Source organism: Panulirus ornatus, chromosome 19 (genome assembly GCF_036320965.1).
Source record: "Panulirus ornatus isolate Po-2019 chromosome 19, ASM3632096v1, whole genome shotgun sequence".
Classification (NCBI taxonomy): domain Eukaryota; kingdom Metazoa; phylum Arthropoda; class Malacostraca; order Decapoda; family Palinuridae; genus Panulirus; species Panulirus ornatus.
Window position 1 is genome coordinate 58,374,881 of NC_092242.1, and position 23,184 is coordinate 58,398,064.

Sequence of the window (23,184 nt, forward strand, 5' to 3'; positions counted from 1 at the left end):
TTGTATTTAATCAAAATTATTCCTATTCCCTTAATGGTCTTGATTTTTATGTTATAGAAGACAGAAGTGATATGAGCCTTTGCAAGGAAGGGGAATTTGGTGTTTTGGATGGTTTTAGTATTGGTATGATGTTGGTATGTTTCAAGATGTTAGGGAGTTTGTTGTTATGTCAGGATTGGATGAGTTTATCTGTAAATGCTTAGACTGTGACTAGGCCAAAGAGTTTTATGTGAAAGTATGATATATTGTTAGGGCCTGTTTTAGAAGAGTTCTTTAAGGTTTTAATTTTAATGCTTTTATCTCTGGGAATGAAGGGTAGGTGAGAACTTTTGAGGATTTTATGTAGTTTTCTAAACTCTCCTGTTTAGGGATGTGGTTAGTTTGTTGCTTATTTTTGAGTAGTGTTTGATAACTATATTAATGTAATTACCTTTTCGTATTTATGATTGTCTTTTTCCTCTGTGATTTCATTGTTTTCACTGAAAATGAAAATTCTGACAGCTTTTGATTTTTTTTTTTTTTTCAGCATGATCTCCGTCGTCGTGAGGCTGCCCGACATTGGCGTGATGAGCAGATATCCTCTCTAGAAAGTCTTGAGGTGCGTACGTCTCAGCAAGATGAGAGACTGCGCACTCTTCGTTTAGAAAGGGAATTCCAGCGTCGTGCAGAGGAAGCTCTTACTAATGATGATGATGATGATGAAGATGGTGATGATAATGATAAAGAGGTGTCTCCTGGAAATGATAGTGAAAACAACCTGAGAAGAGGCCCAGAGAATAACATAGTTAGGGAATATAAACCTTCAAATACCACACAGGCAATTCCTTCTGGGCAAGAGCCTCGGATGAATGGAGGGGGACCTGTTGATGAAGAGCGTGCACGGAAGGTAGATGAGATTCGTAGAAAACAACAGGAATTGGAGGCTGCTAGAGAAGCTGAAGAACGTCTCTTACGAGAGGCCCAGCGTAGGCAACAAGAGGAACAGATGCGTCGTTTTCAGCAGGAGCAGCAACAACAGCAGCAGCAGCAACAACAGCTACAACAGGCAGCTCCCCCTCAACATCCACACTATCAGCATCAGCATCGTGCAACCCAACGGTTAGACTCTTTAGTTGCTACTCCATTCCACTCTCAGTACAGCAATGGTCCTGTAAATGGAATACGGGGACCTCATACCAGTTATTCAGACCAAGGTGGAGTCAATGAGAGTAGTCATCGTTTAGAGACTGTGGTAACTGGGGCACAACACAGTCCAGTCCCACCAGAACGAGGTTCCTCTTATTCTGTAATGCAACAGCAAACAGTTGTTCCTTCTCAGCCTGGAGCTAACAATCGCTATAAGAGTCCAGATGCTCCGCAAACAACTATCAAACGTGTCCAGTTCTCAGAAACCACGACTGGTGATGCACACATCACTTATGACAATAATGCAAACCAGGAGAAAACGCCACGACAAGACCCAAATGTATGTACCATTATATATAATGTGGTTTTACCTAATATAGAATAGCTATGATCTTTAAATAGTATTATTGTATATATTATTATTATTATTATATTTAATCGCTGTTTCCCATGTCAGCGAGGTAGTGCCAGGAAACAGACAAAGAATGGCCCATCCACTCATATATATATATATATATATATATATATATATATATATATATATATATATATATATATACACATAAACACCCATACGTACTTACATATACATTTTTTTTTATTTTTATTATACTTTGTCGCTGTCTCCCGCGTTAGCGAGGTAGCGCAAGGAAACAGACGAAAGAAATGGCCCAACCCCCCCCCATACACATGTATATACATACGTCCACACACGCAAATATACATACCTACACAGCTTTCCATGGTTTACCCCAGTCGCTTCACATGCCTTGATTCAATCCACTGACAGCACGTCAACCCCGGTATACCACATCGCTCCAATTCACTCTATTCCTTGCCCTCCTTTCACCCTCCTGCATGTTCAGGCCCCGATCACACAAAATCTTTTTCACTCCATCTTTCCACCTCCAATTTGGTCTCCCTCTTCTCCTCGTTCCCTCCACCTCCGACACATATATCCTCTTGGTCAATCTTTCCTCACTCATTCTCTCCATGTGCCCAAACCACTTCAAAACACCCTCTTCTGCTCTCTCAACCACGCTCTTTTTATTTCCACACATCTCTCTTACCCTTACGTTACTCACTCGATCAAACCACCTCACACCACACATTGTCCTCAAACATCTCATTTCCAGCACATCCATCCTCCTGCGCACAACTCTATCCATAGCCCACGCCTCGCAACCATACAACATTGTTGGAACCACTATTCCTTCAATTATACTTTATTATACTTTGTCGCTGTCTCCCGCGTTTGCGAGGTAGCGCAAGGAAACAGACGAAAGAAATGCCCCCCCCCCATACACATGTATATACATACGTCCACACACGCAAATATACATACCTACACAGCTTTCCATGGTTTACCCCAGACGCTTCACATGCCTTGATTCAATCCACTGACAGCACGTCAACCCCGGTATACCACATCGCTCCAATTCACTCTATTCCTTGCCCTCCTTTCACCCTCCTGCATGTTCAGGCCCCGATCACACAAAATCTTTTTCACTCCACCCCTCCACCTCCAATTTGGTCTCCCTCTTCTCCTCGCTCCCTCCACCTCCGACACATATATCCCCCTGGTCAATTTCTCCTCACTCATCCTCCCCATGTGCCCAAACCACTTCAAAACACCCTCCTCTGCTCTCTCAACCACGCTCTTTTTATTTCCACACATCTCCCCTATCCTCACGTTACTCACTCGATCAAACCACCTCACACCACACACTGTCCTCAAACATCTCATTCCCAGCACATCCATCCTCCTGCGCACAACTCCATCCATAGCCCACGCCTCGCAACCATACAACATTGTTGGAACCACTATTCCTTCAAACATACCCATTTTTGCTTTCCGAGACAACGTTCTCGACCTCCACACACTCTTCAAGGCCCCCAGAATTTTCGCCCCCTCCCCCACCCCATGATCCACTTCCGCTTCCATGGTTCCATCCGCTGCCAGATCCACTCCCAGATATCCAAAACACTTCACTTCCTCCAGTTTTTCTCCATTCAAACTCACCTCCCAATTGACCTGACCCTCAGCCCTACTGCACCCAACAACCTTGCTCTTATTCACATTCACTCTTAACTTTCTTCTTCCACACACTTTACCAAACTCAGTCACCAGCTTCTGCAGTTTCTCACATGAATCAGCCACCAGCGCTGTATCATCAGCGAACAACAACTGACTCACTTCCCAAGCTCTCTCATCCCCAACAGACTTCGTACTTGCCCCTCTTTCCAAAACTCTTGCATTTACCTCCATAACAACCCCATCCATAAACAAATTAAACAACCATGGAGACATCACACACCCCTGCCGCAAACCTACATTCACTGAGAACCAATCACTTTCCTCTCTTCCTACACGTACACAATGCCTTACATCCTCGATAAAAACTTTTCACTGCTTCTAACAACTTTCCTCCCACACCATATATTCTTAATACCTTCCACAGAGCATCTCTATCAACTCTATCATATGCCTTCTCCAGATCCATAAATGCTACATACAAATCCATTTGCTTTTCTAAGTATTTCTCACATACATTCTTCAAAGCAAACACCTGATCCACACATCCTCTACCACTTCTGAAACCACACTGCTCTTCCCCAATCTGATGCTCTGTACATGCCTTCACCCTCTCAATCAATACCCTCCCATATAATTTACCAGGAATACTCAACAAACTTTTTTTTTTTTTTTTTTTTTTTTTTTTTTTTTTTTTTTTTATATACTTTGTCGCTGTCTCCCGCGTTTGCGAGGTAGCGCAAGGAAACAGACGAAAGAAATGGCCCAACCCACCCCCATACACATGTATATACATACGTCCACACACGCAAATATACATACCTACACAGCTTTCCATGGTTTACCCCAGACGCTTCACATGCCTTGATTCAATCCACTGACAGCACGTCAGCCCCGGTATACCACATCGCTCCAATTCACTCTGTTCCTTGCCCTCCTTTCACCCTCCTGCATGTTCAGGCCCCGATCACACAAAATCTTTTTCACTCCATCTTTCCACCTCCAATTTGGTCTCCCTCTTCTCCTTGTTCCCTCCACCTCCGACACATATATCCTCTTGGTCAATCTTTCCTCACTCATCCTCTCCAGGTGCCCAAACCACTTCAAAACACCCTCTTCTGCTCTCTCAACCACGCTCTTTTTATTTCCACACATCTCTCTTACCCTTACGTTACTCACTCGATCAAACCACCTCACACCACACATTGTCCTCAAACATCTCATTTCCAGCACATCCATCCTCCTGCGCACAACTCTATCCATAGCCCACACCTCGCAACCATACAACATTGTTGGAACCACTATTCCTTCAAACTTATACCTCTGTAATTTGAGCACTCACTCTTATCCCCTTTGCCTTTGTACAATGGCACTATGCACGCATTCCGCCAATCCTCAGGCACCTCACCATGAGTCATACATACATTAAATAACCTTACCAACCAGTCCACAATACAGTCACCCCCTTTTTTAATAAATTCCACTGCAGTACCATCCAAACCTGCTGCCTTGCCGGCTTTCGTCTTCCGCAAAGCTTTCACTACCTCTTCTCTGTTTACCAAATAATTTTCCCTAACCCTCTCACTTTGCACACCACCTCGACCAAAACACCCTATATCTGCCACTCTATCATCAAACACATTCAACAAACCTTCAAAATACTCACTCCATCTCCTTCTCACATCACCACTACTTGTTATCACCTCCCCATTTGCGCCCTTCACTGAAGTTCCCATTTGCTCCCTTGTCTTACGCACTTTATTTACCTCCTTCCAGAACATCTTTTTATTCTCTCTAAAATTTAATGATACTCTCACACCCCAACTCTCATTTGCCTTTTTTTTCACCTCTTGCACCTTTCTCTTGACCTGTCTCTTTTTTCTTTTATACATCTCCCACTCAATTGCATTTTTTCCCTGCAAAAATCGTCCAAATGCCTCTCTCTTCTCTTTCACTAATACTCTTACTTCTTCATCCCACCATTCACTACCCTTTCTAATCAACCCACCTCCCACTCTTCTCATGCCACAAGCATCTTTTGCGCAATCCATCACTGATTCCCTAAATACATCCCATTCCTCCCCCACTCCCCTTACTTCCATTGTTCTCACCTTTTTCCATTCTGTACTCAGTCTCTTCTGGTACTTCCTCACACAGGTCTCCTTCCCAAGCTCACTTACTCTCACCATCCTCTTCACCCCAACATTCACTCTTCTTTTCTGAAAACCCATACAAATCTTCACCTTAGCCTCCACAAGATAATGATCAGACATCCCTCCAGTTGCACCTCTCAGCACATTAACATCCAAAAGTCTCTCTTTCGCACGCCTGTCAATTAACACGTAATCCAATAACGCTCTCTGGCCATCTCTCCTACTTACATAAGTATACTTATGTATATCTCACTTTTTAAACCAGGTATTCCCAATCATCATATACATATCAACATATACATACATACATACACATGTACGTATTCATACTTGCTTGCCTTCATCCATTCCTGTCACTACCCTGCCCCACAGGAAATAGCATTGTTACCCCCTGCTTCAGGGAGATAGCGCCAGGAAAACAGACAAAAAAGGCCACATTCGTTCACGCTCAATCTCTAGCTGTCACATGTAATGTACTGAAACCACAGCTCCCTGTTCACATCCAGACCCCACAGACCTTTCCATGGTTAATCCCAGATGCTTCACATGTCCTGGTTCAGTCCATTGACAGCACATTGACCCTGGTATACTACATCATTCCAATTCATTCTTTCTTTGCCCGCTTCTCACCCTCCTGTATGTTCAGGCCCCAATCGCTCAAAATCTTTTTCACTCCATCCTTCCACCTCCAATGTGGTCTCCCACATCTCCTTGTTCCCTCCATCTCTGACACATATACCCTCTTTGTCGATCTAGATATGTATCATTATTGTTCCTTTGAAGTGCATGCATCTTACAGTGATTGTTTTTTTTATTTTCAAGCATATCAGACCGTACATTCACAAGGCAAGTAGTCTGTTACTTGTTTACTTTTATTTAAAATTTCCATAGTAATGGCAAAATTTTATAGATTTGAAAACATATATATCAACATTATCATTTGGATGCCACTACAATTTTCCAATATGAAAAGCATCATTTTTATGAAAGTTTACTTTTTGGAGTGAAAGATATCAGGAATCTTTATGATGCCATTACTTATCTGATAACCAAATAGCATTCTTTGCATTCTTTGAAATTTTGCAAATACATGTATATCCTACAAATTCAAGGATGTTTATAAAAAGTCAATACCTGTTGAATACATAGGGAAGTCTCTTTGGGTCTTTACCCCCTACTAAAGTGGTAAGATTTTTTCATGCATGTTTACCATTTTCCACATCAGTGAAGTACCAGGAACGGATGAAGAAATGGCCTCATTAGATTACAATAGTGAGGAAGTGCTAGGGACAGATGAACAAATGGCCTCCTTCAGGTCACATCCACTCCCTACTGTTCATGTATAATCCACCGAAACCACGTCCCACAGACCTTTCCATTAGACTTAATATCTTGAAAAATGAATCATACTGTAGCAGCAATTATATTCAGACTTGGGCATTGCCTTTATATTTATAGTTAATTACAAGTCAAAATGCTCAAGTAGATATAAGAAGTTATCAGGTTGTGTTTATGAAAAGAGAGTTTCACATTTGGGCCCCATTTCTTACCCTCTTTTGTAACTCATTTTCCTAGTTCCTTATGTATATGTAATAATCTGTATTTATGTACTGAAACTATGACAGCTGAAGTGAATTGAAGTTGGAAGAAGGGGTAAGGTGTGTTTGAGTAGAACCATGTGGAAGGAAAGTCATTGTTTGTTGGAGCAGAGATGGGCTTGTTTGAAGGTATTGTAATCTGAACAGTGCTGTATGGACCATGAACGAATAATGGAATAAGTTAGATGTGCTAAAAATGAAATGCTTGAGGACTGGGTGGGGCTTAAGGTGGGTTGATCATGTAAGGAATGTCATTGTCAGGGAGAAGTGTGATTATGAATTTAGTCTTATTGAGAGGGTCTACCAAATTGTGCTGAAATGGTTCAAATAAATGGAGAGGATGAGTGAAGAGATACTGACAGAGAAGATCTTTTTGCCTTTTCATGCCTTAGCAAGGATGCATTGAGAAAATATCTTACTTGGTTCCTCCTCCTTGGTGCATGCTCAAACTTCCAGTTTGTAGATTTGCTTGTCAGTTGTTTGTATCACTCATGAGAGAACCTTTGAAGTCCAAAGACCCTCCTAGGCCATGAGAGTGCCTTTTAGAGATAATGAATTGTTTCACGTTACTCACTTAACTTATAGTTACATTGTAAAATAACTAGGAGATGCATTTCATCATACTTTTGCTTTTAGGTCACAAAGCAACCAGCATTTTAAACCCAAAATAATGACACTGATATTGTACCGAATTATGTTTTGTTTATGTAACATATTGTCCTTTTTTTGTGTTATTAAGAGCTGATTTATAAGGATGCAAGGTATTGGCTTTTGATGAGGATGTGCAGAGGAGGGTGGATGTGTTGTAAATTAAATGTTTAAGGACAATGTGTGGTGTGAGGTAGTTTGATCAAGTAAGTAATAAAGGGGTAAGAGAGAGGTGTAGTGATAAAAAGAATTTGGTTGAGAGACCTAATGAGTGTGTGCTGAATTGGTTTGGACAAAGAGAGAATGAGTGAGGAAGGGTTAATGTAGAGAATGTATGTGTCAGAAGTGAAGGGAACAAGAAGGGGTAGACCAAGTAGGAGATGGAAGAATGGAGTGAAAAAATATTTTGTGATTGGGGTCTGAATGTGCAGAAGGGTGGAAAGTGTGCACGGGATAGGGGCATGAACATGCAGGAGGGTGAAAGGTGTGCACAGGATAGAGTTAATTGGAATGATGGGGTTGATGTGCTGTCAGTGGACTGAAGGGGGGCATGTAAAGCAGTCAGGGTAAACCATGGAAAGGTCTGTGGGTCCTGTTTGTGGATAGGGCGATGTGGTTTTGCTGCATTACATATGATAGTGAGGGAATGGATGAGGGTATGTGCCCGTTCTTTGTTTCTGGTATTACCCTACTAATGTGGGAAATGGTGATCAGAACGATAAAAAAGTATATCGTCTTGGTTACCTGTGGCGATTCAAGACTTTTTAATTCTTGAAAGTTCTAAGCTGTTGAGAGATATTAAAAAACTAACTGAAAAGATTAACAAGATTTACTTATTGTTGGTTTGATATGGCACTTTTTCATTTGTTGATGACTAATTTCTATACTGTTTCTGTCATTATTAACTCTGTTCCGAATTCCATTGTGTTGATGAAGCATGCACAGCCTTTCAAATTACCCATGTACATTCTCAACCTATGGCTAGTGTATTAAAGTGAAACGTGAATTTCCAAACATCAGACTGTTGCTCTGTATCCAATTCCATTGATTAAGGAAGGCACATACATCATCTCGTGTCACCCATATAACTCCTCAACCCATGCTTAGTTTGCTTAGGTGAAACAAGAATTTCACACACATAAGCATTGCATATTTTTTCACTTTTGACTATCAGTTCTTCAGATAAGACTCATTCACCCTACCCACATACATAAATTCTGAAAGTGCATTGATATTTATACTTCATCATTGCAGTATTTCACTGTGGCTTTGAAACTGCTATTTGTTCCTTCACTTGTATTTGTCCCTTATGCTACATGTCATTTGATTGTCTATGTTGAACTGTGACATATGTTACATGGACAGATTTCTTCGCCACTGCCTTAAAGTGCATGCCAAGTTTAACAACATTCATGAACCAGGTCACTTGACCCATTAGTCTTTAACTCACTGCCCACTTATCAAGCATTCACTCAAGAGCTTCTCTGTCCATATGGAGGACTCATCTATGCTACTGTCTCCTGGTATCATCAGCTTCCTGCATGAAAAGTGGTGCATGTGGGAAGTTCATGGTACCTCTGATACATGAGGGAAGTCTAGTGCAAAGGAGAGTCTTAATGAAGAGTATACTTTATTTTAATTTTTATATAAACTAGTTTATGCTCTTTATGTCAGTTATTCAGTTATTCTGTTGTTTGGATGTCATAGCTGCTACATATATTATGACTTCAGCACTCGATCAGTTGTAACAATTATCACCTGAGTGAAAATTTCTCCCTTTTGTTTTAAGAACTGCAATTCAAGTTCAGTACTCCACTCATTTCTCTTCCCTTGCTATGCATGGCTCCTTCTTTTGTATCTTTAAATTCTGTAGGAATAGTTTTTAAGAGTTTTACTAGTGTATTTTGTGTATGTAGTAGTAGCCAGGTTTTCTTATAGCAACAGAGTAACCTCCAATACTCACAGCACCCTTATTCTTGTGCATGCATTGGTGCTAGGTTTTCTTGCAGCTTCATTTTAAGGGTTATCTTTAATCTTCAGTACTCACAGCACCCGTATTCATGAAATACTAAATGGCATTCAGTATTTTTAGTAGTAGATGCTTGCTTTGTATGGGTAGTAGTCAGGCTGTATTAAGAAATCTGTTGGATTTCCCTGTAATGCAAGGCAAAGATGACTAGATTTTCATGTAGTGAATGCTATGCCCTAGCCCATGCCTTTTGGTACAGTGGTAGTAGCAGTAGATAGTAGAGGTATGCAGGAACATTAAGTAGGAGCATTAGGTAGACATATTAGATAGAAGTAATTGGTTGGAACATTAGGTAGGAGCCTCAGCACCAGAGTTTCCCCTCTGCCAGTGGCCTGTTAAGGGTGAGGTACTAAAGGCTAAGAATTAGCTCTGGAGTTCACCAGTTATGGAGACTTTTGCCATGGGAGTTCCTGGAGGGAAAAGGTGTCTGAGATATTTTATTTATTTATTATACTTTGTCGCTGTCTCCCGCGTTTGCGAGGTAGCGCAAGGAAACAGATGAAAGAAATGGCCCAACCCCCCCCATACACATGTATATACATACGTCCACACACGCAAATATACATACCTACACAGCTTTCCATGGCTTACCCCAGACGCTTCACATGGATGGATAAACAAAAGTGTATAGTGACTATCCTTCTTATTTGAGAAATACTGCTTAGTGGATAAGTTAGATGGATAAGCTTATAGGTTAACAAATGTATTTTGGGTAACAATACTGAGGGCAATTATTAAGGATAATGATAAAGACTGTTTTCGTATTCCACAGAACTTTATCAACGAAGCAGAAACTCTCTTGAACTCATCACCAACACGTAGTGTTGGAGGCAGTACACCTGGAGTGATTGGTGCTCAGGAGGTTTATAGGTAAGATACAGGACACCCTGGTATGGTTGTGATTTCTGTATTAGAAAACAATAGTTACAAAAATTGCAAATTGTGATGGATTTATTATTATATATGATTAAGGCTTAAAAATACCCCTTTGTGATAGTTCCATTGTTATGCAATAAAGTTTGTGGTTGCTTGTAAGGAAAAAGATGTGAATTATTGTATCTTGTCATGCTTGTAAGTAGACACACCTAAGTAGCAAATATTTACTTCATAAAATGTTAGAATGTGGATCCAAACTAATGCAGTTTCTGTAAGAAAAATTTGAAGCATATGAGCTTCTGTTGGAGTGGGCACATTCAGGATTTATAAAAGGGATGCACATTTGCTCTTGTTTTCAGCAAGATAAATGAAAGTCCAAAAGTGTGCTGCTATCTCGTATTTTTTCAGCTGAAATGAGTATATGATATTAGCTTCAAGAGTACATGCATTGGATGTGTATTTCTCTTGAATATCAGTCAGTGACATAAATACAAAAAATAAAGAAAAATTACAAAGGGTTGGTAGTTTTGTTATGAAGAATATGCTCAGAAAAATGGGAGAAAGAAATTTTGTAAGCGAGATGAAAGCTGGAAATCCTCCCCTTCCATCCTTTTAATTCTCCAAAAGAAGGAATAGAGAAGGGAGCCAAGTGAAGATATTCCATCTAAGGCACAGTCCTCTGTTCTTAATGCTACCTTGCTGATTTGGGAAATGGTGAATATGTATGATAGAGTAAAAAGATATTATTATTATACTTAATCGCTGTTTCCCCGCATCAGCGAGGTAGTGCCAGGAAACTGACAAAGAATGGCCCATCCACTCATATACACACACACACACAAACACTCACACATATATATATATATATATATATATATATATATTCTTTCTTTCTTTCATACTATTCGCCATTTCCCGCAATAGCGAGGTAGCGTTAAGAACAGAGGACTGGGCCTTTGAGGGAATATCCTCACCTGACCCCCTTCTCTGTTCCTTCTTTTGGTATAAAGAAAAAAAAAAAAAAAAAAAAAAAAAAAAACGAGAGGGGAGGATTTCGAGCCCCCCGCTCCCTTCCCTTTTAGTCGCCTTCTACGACACGCAGGGAATATGTGGGAAGTATTCTTTCTCCCCTATCCCCAGGGATAAAATATATATATATATATATATATATATATATATATATATTATTTAATGTGACTCATGGTGAGGTGCCTGAGGATTGGCGGAATGCGTGCATAGTGCCATTGTACAAAGGCAAAGGGGATAAGAGTGAGTGCTCAAATTTCAGAGGTATAAGTTTGTTGAGTATTCCTGGTAAATTATATGGGAGGGTATTGATTGAGAGGGTGAAGGCATGTACAGAGCATCAGATTGGGGAAGAGCAGTGTGGTTTCAGAAGTGGTAGAGGATGTGTGGATCAGGTGTTTGCTTTGAAGAATGTATGTGAGAAATACTTAGAAAAGCAAATGGATTTGTATGTAGCATTTATGGATCTGGAGAAGGCATATGATAGAGTTGATAGAGATGCTCTGTGGAAGGTATTAAGAATATATGGTGTGGGAGGCAAGTTGTTAGAAGCAGTGAAAAGTTTTTATCGAGGATGTAAGGCATGTGTACGTGTAGAAAGAGAGGAAAGTGATTGGTTCTCAGTGAATGTAGGTTTACGGCAGGGGTGTGTGATGTCTCCATGGTTGTTTAATTTGTTTATGGATGGGGTTGTTAGGGAGGTGAATGCAAGAGTTTTGGAAAGAGGGGCAAGTATGAAGTCTGTTGGGGATGAGAGAGCTTGGGAAGTGAGTCAGTTGTTGTTTGCTGATGATACAGCGCTGGTGGCTGATTCATGTGAGAAACTGCAGAAGCTGGTGACCGAGTTTGGTAAAGTGTGTGGAAGAAGAAAGTTAAGAGTAAATGTGAATAAGAGCAAGGTTATTAGGTACAGTAGGGTTGAGGGTCAAGTCAATTGGGAGGTAAGTTTGAATGGAGAAAAACTGGAGGAAGTAAAGTGTTTTAGATATCTAGGAGTGGATCTGGCAGCGGATGGAACCATGGAAGCGGAAGTGGATCATAGGGTGGGGGAGGGGGCGAAAATCGTGGGAGCCTTGAAGAATGTGTGGAAGTCGAGAACATTATCTCGGAAAGCAAAAATGGGTATGTTTGAAGGAATAGTGGTGCCAACAATTTTGTATGGTTGCGAGGGGTGGGCTATGGATAGAGTTGTGCGCAGGAGGGTGGATGTGCTGGAAATGAGATGTTTGAGGACAATGTGTGGTGTGAGGTGGTTTGATCGAGTAAGTAACGTAAGGGTAAGAGAGATGTGTGGAAATAAAAAGAGGGTGTTTTGAAATGGTTTGGGCACATGGAGAGAATGAGTGAGGAAAGATTGACCAAGAGGATATATGTCGGAGGTGGAGGGAACGAGGAGAAGTGGGAGACCAAAATGGAGGTGGAAAGATGGAGTGAAAAAGATTTTGTGTGATCGGGGCCTGAACATGCAGGAGGGTGAAAGGAGGGCAAGGAATAGAGTGAATTGGATCGATGTGGTATACTGGGGTTGACGTGCTGTCAGTGGATTGAATCAGGGCATGTGAAGCGTCTGGGGTAAACCATGGAAAGCTGTGTAGGTATGTATATTTGCGTGTGTGGACGTGTATGTATATACATGTGTATGGGGGTGGGTTGGACCATTTCTTTCGTCTGTTTCCTTGCGCTACCTCGCAAACGCGGGAGACAGCGACAAAGCAGAAAAAAAATATATTTATTTTTTATTATACTTTGTCGCTGTCTCCCGTGTTAGCAAGGTAGTGCAAGAAAAGAGACGAAAGAATGGCCCAACCTACCCACATACACTTCCACACATGCATATATACATACCTATACATTTCAACGTATACATATACATACATACAGATATATACACATGTACATAATTCATACTGTCTGCCCTTATTCATTCCTGTCGCCACCCCGCCACACATGAAATGAAAACCCCCTCCCCCCACATGTGTGCGAGGTAGCACTAGGAAAAGACAACAAAGGCCACATTCATTCACACTCATTCTCTAGAAGTCATGTATAATGCACAGAAACCACAGCTCCCTTTCCACATCCAGGCCCCACAAAACTTTCCATGGTTTACCCCAGACGCTTCACATGCCCTGGTTCAATCCATTCACAACACGTCGACCCCGGTATACCACATCGTTCCAATTCTTTCTTTTCCTTGCACACCTTTCACCCTCCTGCATGTTCAGGCCCTGATCACTCAAAACCTTTTTCACTCCATCTTTCCACCTCCAATTAGGTCTCCCACTTCTCATTCCCTCCACCTCTGACACATATATCCTGTTTGTCAATCTTTCCTCACTCATTCTCTCCATGTGACCAAACCATTTCAAAGCACCCTCTTCTGCTCTCTCACCCTTTCATTACTTACTCGATCAAACCACCTCACACCATATATTGTCCTCAAACATCTCATTTCCAGCACATCCACCCTCCTCCGCACAACTCTATCTATAGCCCACGCCTTGCAACCATATAACATTGTTGGAACCACTATTCCTTCAAACATACCCATTTTTGCTTTCCAAGATAACATTCTCAACTTCCACACATTTTACAACGTTCCCAGAACTTACATACATAAACGCCAATACACACAAATACTTGTTTGCCTTCATACATTCCTGTTGCTACCCCGCTTTGTTTACTCTCACCTATTGCCATTCTACACCCAGTCTTTCTTATTATTTCTTTATGCACATTTCTAAGCTCTTTTACTTTCACTACCATCTTTTCATTCACATCTTTTTCTTTTTTCTGAAAACACTTACAAATCTTCACATTTGTCTCCACAAGGTAATGGTCAGATATTACTCCAGCTGCCCCTTTCAACATTCAAGTCTTATTTTTGCTTTCCTACTTGCTATGTATACTTATGTATGTCCTTCATTTTGAACCAAACACATGTCCTTTTTCAGCACATAATTCCGCTAACTGTTCACCATTTGTGTTCGGCCTACTGAATTCCCCATGTCCCCCCAATCATATCCTCTTCAAATCACACATCACTAATATCTGATATCTAGCATCAGAACTGCTGACGCTCATTCAGCTGCTCCCAAAACACATGTTTTTCATCCTCCTTTTTGTGGCCAGGTACATAAGTTCTAATAACCACCCATCTCTTGCAGCCTACTTGCATTTTTCCTTGCATCAGTTTGGACCCACTTCCACAACTTGCTACCCCTTTCTTAGCTCTTGCCTCTCACACATATATGTTTTCTTCATTCTTCTCTTCAGTAGGTTCTTATCTAACTCATGAAGTAATAGTATGTCGCATATTCAGAAAAATAACTGGAAAAGGGTGTTTCTATTGAATACAAATGTTTATATTCCCAGGAAAGCTAGCATTTTCATGAGAGTAAAACATTTATCTTATATTTGAAGAATGATATAGTTAAATTGTATTTTTCATATAGATTTTCAACACATTTCTCTTTACCCAGTTCTTTTTAGTAAATTCTTAAGTAAATAATTATTTAGATATTTACAGAAATAACAGCAAGTAGTAGTTGGTAGGCAGCTGCCAATGTGGGAAGTATATTTTTTGGTACTGTCAGCCAGGATATTGGTTTGGTTAGTGATTGCAGCACTAAGAGGTTGTCAGTTTGGACTCTTTTGACCCAGGTAGCTGTCTTTTCTTTTTGTCTCACCCACATGTGGACTGCTGCTGTTCTTCCCATAAATAGTCTCTCCTTGTCACAGTTAAGACAATTCATCCTTCACAACTCTAGATTTTTCTGCGGTAAGCGCTTTGCAATAGCTCCACCTCTGTGCAAAATGATAGGAGCAATAGATGGTACTAGGTAGCTTTAGGTAGAAACATTAAGTAGAAGTAGTAGGTAGGAGCATTAGGTAGAAGTAGTTGGAAGGAACATTAGGTAGGAACCTCTGAAAACACTTCGCTGGAGTTGCCCTCTGCCAGTGCTTAAGAAGCAGCACTAGAGTTCAACAGTTATGGAGAACCTTTATCCTTGGCCAGCCCTTTGTGGAAGTTCCCATAGGAAATGGACATCTGAGATATAGATAATATAACAGAAATGGGTGGTATAGTACAGTTGACAGAAGTGCCAGCAAAATAGGGAAACAAGTGAGATAGAAAATGCCAAAATTTAAATTACGTTTGAGAAATTATATGGTACATGTATTTTTATACAATTTTATTAGTAGGTTCTTCTCTAACTCATGAAATATTGATAACTCAACAAACTGAGAAACATAAGAATGAAAATGGATGGGAGAAACATAATTGCTACATAAGGTCCACTTGGATACATGATAATTATTTTCAGTTGGTGCTTTCCTATGCATAAATTAATGGTTGCGGATAATTACAGATTATACTAGTATGACCAGACTGATGCAAGTATGTTGGGTTATGTGCTTTCCTTAGACAGATGTGAATGATAGAGGCTAAGAAGCTATCATTATGTGGATAACTATATACAGTGGATACTTAGTGTCATGTCAGTCACCATAAAAAAAAAAAAATTTGTTCAGATTCTTTACTTGTCTTAGTATACATTTGTGATAGTGTGTCTGTCTCATAACAGGGGAGGTGGGAGTAAGAAAAAAGCATATAGTGCATGCAATACATAGACTTTGGTGTGTGATTTAGTAATGTGATGTACTTGGCTCTTTTGGTACACAAATAGCAAATTAGATGAAAAAATCGTACTGGTTTTGTCAAGTTTTGAAGCCATTGGACAGAGTGTTACCATTTTGACACTTGTTATTTACAGGGATCCCCGGATGCGACGGTTGCAACAAAAGCAGGCTGAACAGGCTGCTGCCAAAAATCCAGGACCTGAGAAACTTACTTTCAAGGAGAAAATGAAAATGTTTGCCATGGAAACTGGAGAAGCAGAAACACCCAAAGAGAAGGTTAAGATTAGCCGGGCTCAAAGAGATATTGAGCATTGAGTATAGAGTGAACAGATTGACATGGGCCATTTGTAACTACCATTGAAAAGGTGGTATCATTTAAGCCACAGAGGCTCTAACTTTTAAAAGTTTTTGCAGCATCAGCATAGGCAAAAAGGTTTGTTTCAGAGAACTGTAGCAAAATTCTAGTTTGTTCTTTGAAGCTGCTGTTGTAAACTGAGGCCCATTGTATTTTCTTTGTATAGGTCACAACTGACATTTGTCAATAATAGTTCTTTAATATCAAATTTATAATAAAGGCAGCTTGTTGGAGAGGATGAAGACCATTTGTGTTCCTGTAAAATATAGTAGCTAGCTTTTCATACTCACATATCAGCACGAGTACAAAGTGTACAGAAGTGGTGTCTCCCTCCAACAGTTAAAGTAAGAGGTCTGCTGGCCACCAGCACCCAGTGAATATGTATGATCGATTAGTCGTTGCCTCCCCTGCCTGATGTGGACCAGATGGAGGGTGTTTTTTCCCAGCATGCTGTAGGTATAAGTTGGTGACTAGCTTTCAGTAATGGCCAGTTATTCACTCGCTTCATATAAATTGGACTTTAGTTTAGTAGGCACATTTCCATACACTAGTTTTGGCTATCCCCATGTACATATGTAAAGTTTTGGGGTAAGTTAGCTGGTCACCGCTGCATACTCACAGAAATCTGCTTCAGTATTTGTGATTAATGTACGAGTCTTCTTGGGAAATTTTTTTGTATGGCTCAGGTTCCATGTGTTCCACATATGAAAATAACTCTGATGGAAACCTTATTAAGGGGTTCACTCTAAGTAATCTTGTCACAATTACTAGTTAGTGCAGGCAATGCCTTAATTAATGGCCGTCATATCAGAGGAAGAATAATTATATACTATGTACATTTATCAGTTATTATATGATTACTGTGGAGTAAAGTGTGGTAGGCTGGGGTATGTGGATAGATTAGTCATGTCTGTGATAAAGGTAGACCCCTGTCCTTCCTCACTTATTTTACACAATACATTAAACACAAAAATTTGTTTTTCTTATCCCAATGTAGATGCAACAGCTTGTAAGGAGGAAAATGAGAGGAAAGTCTTGAGATCATTATGGCAAATTGAATAAACAAGAATACTACAGGAGAAATTAAACATGGGAATACTCCCTGGATACTCACATGTTTAGATAGCAAGTTTACAGTATCAATGGACACACACCATTTGGCTGTGTAAAGCAATGAACAGAAACTAGGCAAATAATACAATTTAATAAGCATGAATGAACCAATAAGCATTTATTTTATGGTACTGTATCATGTACAAAATAAGAAATAAATGACGGTGTGCATTAAGCCTTAATTTAAAAATGTCTATGATAGGCTACAAAGAAACACAAAATAAAACTTTACAATATACCACTGGGGTTTATATAAACATGACATATATTTCTAGAACATTAGAAAATTATATAAAATACATATATAGGTCATGTGTGAAAGGACAGATTGCTAAGGAAAGACTTTTAAGGTACTTTATCCAGTATTTCTTTTTCCATTTTAGACTGGGAATAAAGAAAAATGAGTTGTTTACCTGAAAATACTCATTTTTATAAGCCTATTCATGTTGTGTAATCAAATTTATTTCATTAAAATTAAAATATTGTGTAGCATTTCAAGTATTTCTTTTTAATACTTAGACATATGCTAACAGATTAAAGCTAAAAAAAATACTATTGTGTTTATCCCTGAAAAATGGAAACATTTAAAGAAATAAAAAAAGCTTCAAGCTTCAAGAAAACTAATGTATGAAAAACCTGTTCAAATGTAAAGAAAAGGTCTGCCAGACTAACGTGTCACACACTTCCATAAATCAGTAGCTTATAATGTATTACATTCCAAAGTAACCAAACCAAAACAGCCAATCTTATTTTCAGCAAGACTAACTAAAGAGAGAATAAATCCCTTCAGGTACTAATTTCTTGGCATCTCATCACAAATCTGTGTAAATCATCAAAAATCCTCTACTTGCTGTCAACCTAATCATCTCCAAACCCAAATGATTTACTGCCTGAAAAATTTAATCACATGCTGCTATGGTATGTAAAACTCAAAAGTCAAATACTTTATTATCTACAACATGACATTCAAACGTAAGAATATTTCTTTGTTACGTACATACAATCATCACTGAAATTCACTAAAAGAAATATCTGAAATGTTTCTCATTTACAAACACCTGACTTCAGCATTTTCCACATGATCAAAAAGTATACCGTATTGTCTCAACAAAGTCGGAAAAATTTTCTGAGGCAGAAACATTATCACAAATTTGGTTGAGAAATTTATGATTACTGTAGCCGAGATGAGCAACTCCTTATAACACTGGGGCCTTGCTTAACCTTCGTGACCTTCGACTGGGTGTTGCCAAGCTGGACACTGCAATAGTAAATAACTTAAATAAATATCTTAGTAAATAACTTTTTACAAACTCATAAAGCCAGCATTTGATTACTGTCCATATTAAACTTCAGTTTCTTAGAGTATAATTTTTACATGTTATAAAGAGAGGAACCGGAGACCCAACTTCATAGAAATGAAGCAGTTGTAAAAAAGGTGAAATGCTTCATATACTGTACTTATTATAATAATGCACAGGTACACCACCGAATTTATGGCAAATGATGGTTTGGCACCTCCTTTAGTCTGGAAAAATTATGCAAGGGAACTTGAAATTACCGCAGCCACCAGACTAGTTTACTGGGCGGCTACAGAGGGTGTTGCGTGTAGGGCGCGCTTATTTACCTTCTTTACACTGCACTGGGTAGTGATACCACAATTTTGTGAGATTCTTAGCATATTTTGCTTAAATTTAACCCTAGCTATGGCTTCTAAGACACATGAAAGTGTCAGTCATGGTGTCAAACATAAATACCAGTCCATGTCGATCTAAGATAAAGTAGAACTGTTGAAAAAATGGACCGTGGTGTTTCGGTGCATAAGCTGTGTAACATCTACAGTATTGGTTCATCAACTGTTTATGCATATACAAGGAAGCAAAGGGAGAAAATATTGAAATTCTATGCAGACAACAATTCCAAGAAGCTAATGACGATTAGAAAAAACTATGAAAGATGGTAAGAGTACCGAGCACGATCGAGGGATGACGGAATGGTTTCAACAGTGTTGGAGAGATGGAGTGGACTTGTCAGGTAGCATGATAATGGATCAGGCTACGTTGTTCCATAAAGAACTTAAATTACAACATGAGCGTGACTACAGTGAAGGATGGCTTCAAAGATTCAAGAAGCATCACGGAATTTCCATGAAACAATTGTGTGGAGAAAAGTGGTCTGCAAACCACGAAGGAGCTGCCAAGTATGTGGACGAATTTGCGAAACTCGTAGCTCATGAGAACCTCAGTCCTAAGTTGGTGTAAAATGCAGACGAAACTGCATTATTCTGGCGATGCACACCTAGGAAAACACTAACAACAGAAGATGAGAAAGACCCCACAGGATTCAAACAATCTAAGGACAGACTTACCATCTTAGGGTGCTCAAACATTTAATGTTTGTTTAATTTTAAATTTCTAACAGTCCATGGTATTCTTTAGACAAATGGTAGATGTATAATTAGTGGGTTAAATGCTAGTTGATGAATTATTATTACGTGACCATGGTTGGTCCGGCAAAATGGTTAATCCGGCAAGGCTCTGAAACCAAGTGCCGGAAAATCGGTGTACCTGTATTATTGTGAGCTTACATATATCTTTATTTTTTTTTTTTTTTTTTTTTATACTTTGTCGCTGTCTCCCGCGTCTGCGAGGTAGCGCAAGGAAACAGACGAAAGAAATGGCCCAACCCCCCCCCATACACATGTATATACATACGTCCACACACGCAAATATACATACCTACACAGCTTTCCATGGTTTACCCCAGACGCTTCACATGCCTTGATTCAATCCACTGACAGCACATCAACCCCGGTATACCACATCGCTCCAATTCACTCTATTCCTTGCCCTCCTTTCACCCTCCTGCATGTTCAGGCCCCGATCACACAAAATCTTTTTCACTCCATCTTTCCACCTCCAATTTGGTCTCCCTCTTCTCCTTGCTCCCTCCACCTCCGACACATATATCCTCTTGGTCAATCTTTCCTCACTCATCCTCTCCATGTGCCCAAACCACTTCAAAACACCCTCTTCTGCTCTCTCAACCACGCTCTTTTTATTTCCACACATCTCTCTTACCCTTACGTTACTCACTCGATCAAACCACCTCACACCACACATTGTCCTCAAACATCTCATTTCCAGCCCATCCATCCTCCTGCGCACAACTCTATTCATAGCCCACGCCTCGCAACCATACAACATTGTTGGAACCACTATTCCTTCAAACATACCCATTTTTGCTTTCCGAGATAATGTTCTCGACTTCCACACATTCTTCAAGGCCCCCAGAATTTTCGCCCCCTCCCCCACCCTATGATCCACTTCCGCTTCCATGGTTCCATCCGCTGCCAGATCCACTCCCAGATATCTAAAACACTTCACTTCATCCAGTTTTTCTCCATTCAAACTCACCTCCCAATTGACTTGACCCTCAACCCTACTGTACCTAATAACCTTGCTCTTATTCACATTTACTCTTAACTTTCTTCTTCCACACACTTTACCAAACTCAGTCACCAGCTTCTGCAGTTTCTCACATGAATCAGCCACCAGCGCTGTATCATCAGCGAACAACAACTGACTCACTTCCCAAGCTCTCTCATCCCCAACAGACTTCATACTTGCCCCTCTTTCCGAAACTCTTGCATTTACCTCCCTAACAACCCCATCCATAAACAAATTAAACAACCATGGAGACATCACACACCCCTGCCACAAACCTACATTCAGAGAACCAATCACTTTCCTCTCTTCCTACACGTACACATGCCTTACATCCTCGATAAAAACTTTTCACTGCTTCTAACAACTTTCCTCCCACACCATATATTCTTAATACCTTCCACAGAGCATCTCTATCAACTCTATCATATGCCTTCTCCAGATCCATAAATGCTACATACAAATCCATTTGCTTTTCTAAGTATTTCTCACATACATTCTTCAAAGCAAACACCTGATCCACACATCCTCTACCACTTCTGAAACCACACTGCTCTTCCCCAATCTGATGCTCTGTACATGCCTTCACCCTCTCAATCAATACCCTCCCATATAATTTACCAGGAATACTCAACAAACTTATACCTCTGTAATTTGAGCACTCACTCTTATCCCCTTTGCCTTTGTACAATGGCACTATGCACGCATTCCGCCAATCCTCAGGCACCTCACCATGAGTCATACATACATTAAATAACCTTACCAACCAGTCAACAATACAGTCACCCCCTTTTTTAATAAATTCCACTGCAATACCATCCAAACCTGCTGCCTTGCCGGCTTTCATCTTCCGCAAAGCTTTCACTACCTCTTCTCTGTTTACCAAATCATTTTCCCTAACCCTCTCACTTTGCACACCACCTCGACCAAAACACCCTATATCTGCCACTCTATCATCAAACACATTCAACAAACCTTCAAAATACTCACTCCATCTCCTTCTCACATCACCACTACTTGTTATCACCTCCCCATTTGCGCCCTTCACTGAAGTTCCCATTTGCTCCCTTGTCTTACGCACTTTATTTACCTCCTTCCAGAACATCTTTTTATTCTTTATTACATGTTTATTGGTTCCTACATTAACAAGGTAGCACCAAAATTGGACAAAGAAAGGCCTCATTTGCTCACATCCATTCTTTAGCTGTCATGTGCCAGTTGAAGAGGGTATGTTGAAATGATTTAAAATGCACGAAGAGGATAAATGAGGAAAGGAAGACAAGAAGGTATACTGTACATGTCAGAATAGGCAGCAACAAGGAAAAGGGGGGGACCAAGGAGGTGGAAGGATGGAGGGAAGGATCCACAAACAAATTAAACACATCCCTGCCACAGACCAACCTTCACTGGATACTTATCACTCTCTGCTTACCTGTACACATGCCTTACACCCTTGATAAAAACTTCTCTGGCAGCTTAACTCCCACACCATATATTCTTACGACCTTCCACAGAGCATCTCTATCAACCCTATCATATGCCTTCTCCAGATCCATAAATGCTACATTGTTTTTCTGAGTATTTATCATACACTCTTCAAAGTAAACACCTGATCGACACATCCTATATCACTTCTAAAAACACACTGCTACTTCCTAGTCTGATGCTCTATGGATGTACTTATCCTTTCAATTAATACCCTCTCATACAATTTTCCAGGACAACTCAACAAACATGCCTCTGTAGTTTGGACACTTGCCTTTATCCCCCTTAGTGTTTGTACAATGGCACTATACATGCATTTTGCCAATCTGTAAGGCTTTCACCACCACTTCTCTCTTCACCAAACCATTCTCCCTGACTCTCTCACTTCATGCACCTCCCGACCAAAACACCCTACATCCGACATTCTTATCATCAAACACATTCAACAATCCTTCACAATACTCACTCCATCTCCTCACACCATCAATACCTGTTATCACTTCCCCATTGCCCCCTTTACTGATGTTTCCATTTGTTCTCTTGTCTTACACAAGTTGTTTACCTTTTTCCAAAACATCTTTATATTCTCCATAAAGTTTAATGATACCTCAACTCTCAATTGCTCTCTTTTTCAAACCTTGCACTTTCCTCTTG

General features: G+C 40.0%; 2 protein-coding genes across 14 annotated transcripts in view; one reads left to right on the plus strand and one right to left on the minus strand.

Moving 5' to 3' along the window:
- The window catches only part of cno (adherens junction formation factor afadin), a 585,480-nt gene extending 568,018 nt beyond the window's left edge, over positions 1-17,462 (plus strand). For 12 of the 13 annotated variants that reach the window (XM_071673965.1, XM_071673973.1, XM_071673971.1 and 9 more), the window contains 4 exons: positions 527-1,465; positions 6,136-6,159; positions 10,361-10,458; positions 16,269-17,462. In XM_071673965.1, the coding sequence (XP_071530066.1) occupies positions 527-1,465; positions 6,136-6,159; positions 10,361-10,458; positions 16,269-16,449 (1,242 nt within the window). In that variant the 3' untranslated portion in view covers positions 16,450-17,462. The remainder of the gene's footprint in view (positions 1-526; positions 1,466-6,135; positions 6,160-10,360; positions 10,459-16,268) is intronic. The other variant, XM_071673968.1, reaches the window with a different exon arrangement.
- Positions 17,463-17,690: 228 nt separating this feature from the next.
- Positions 17,691-23,184, minus strand: part of LOC139755546 (uncharacterized) — a 62,902-nt gene continuing 57,408 nt past the window's right edge. Inside the window, exon 13 of the mRNA XM_071673980.1 lies at positions 17,691-18,860. Within this exon, the coding sequence (XP_071530081.1) occupies positions 18,799-18,860 (62 nt within the window). The 3' untranslated portion in view covers positions 17,691-18,798. The remainder of the gene's footprint in view (positions 18,861-23,184) is intronic.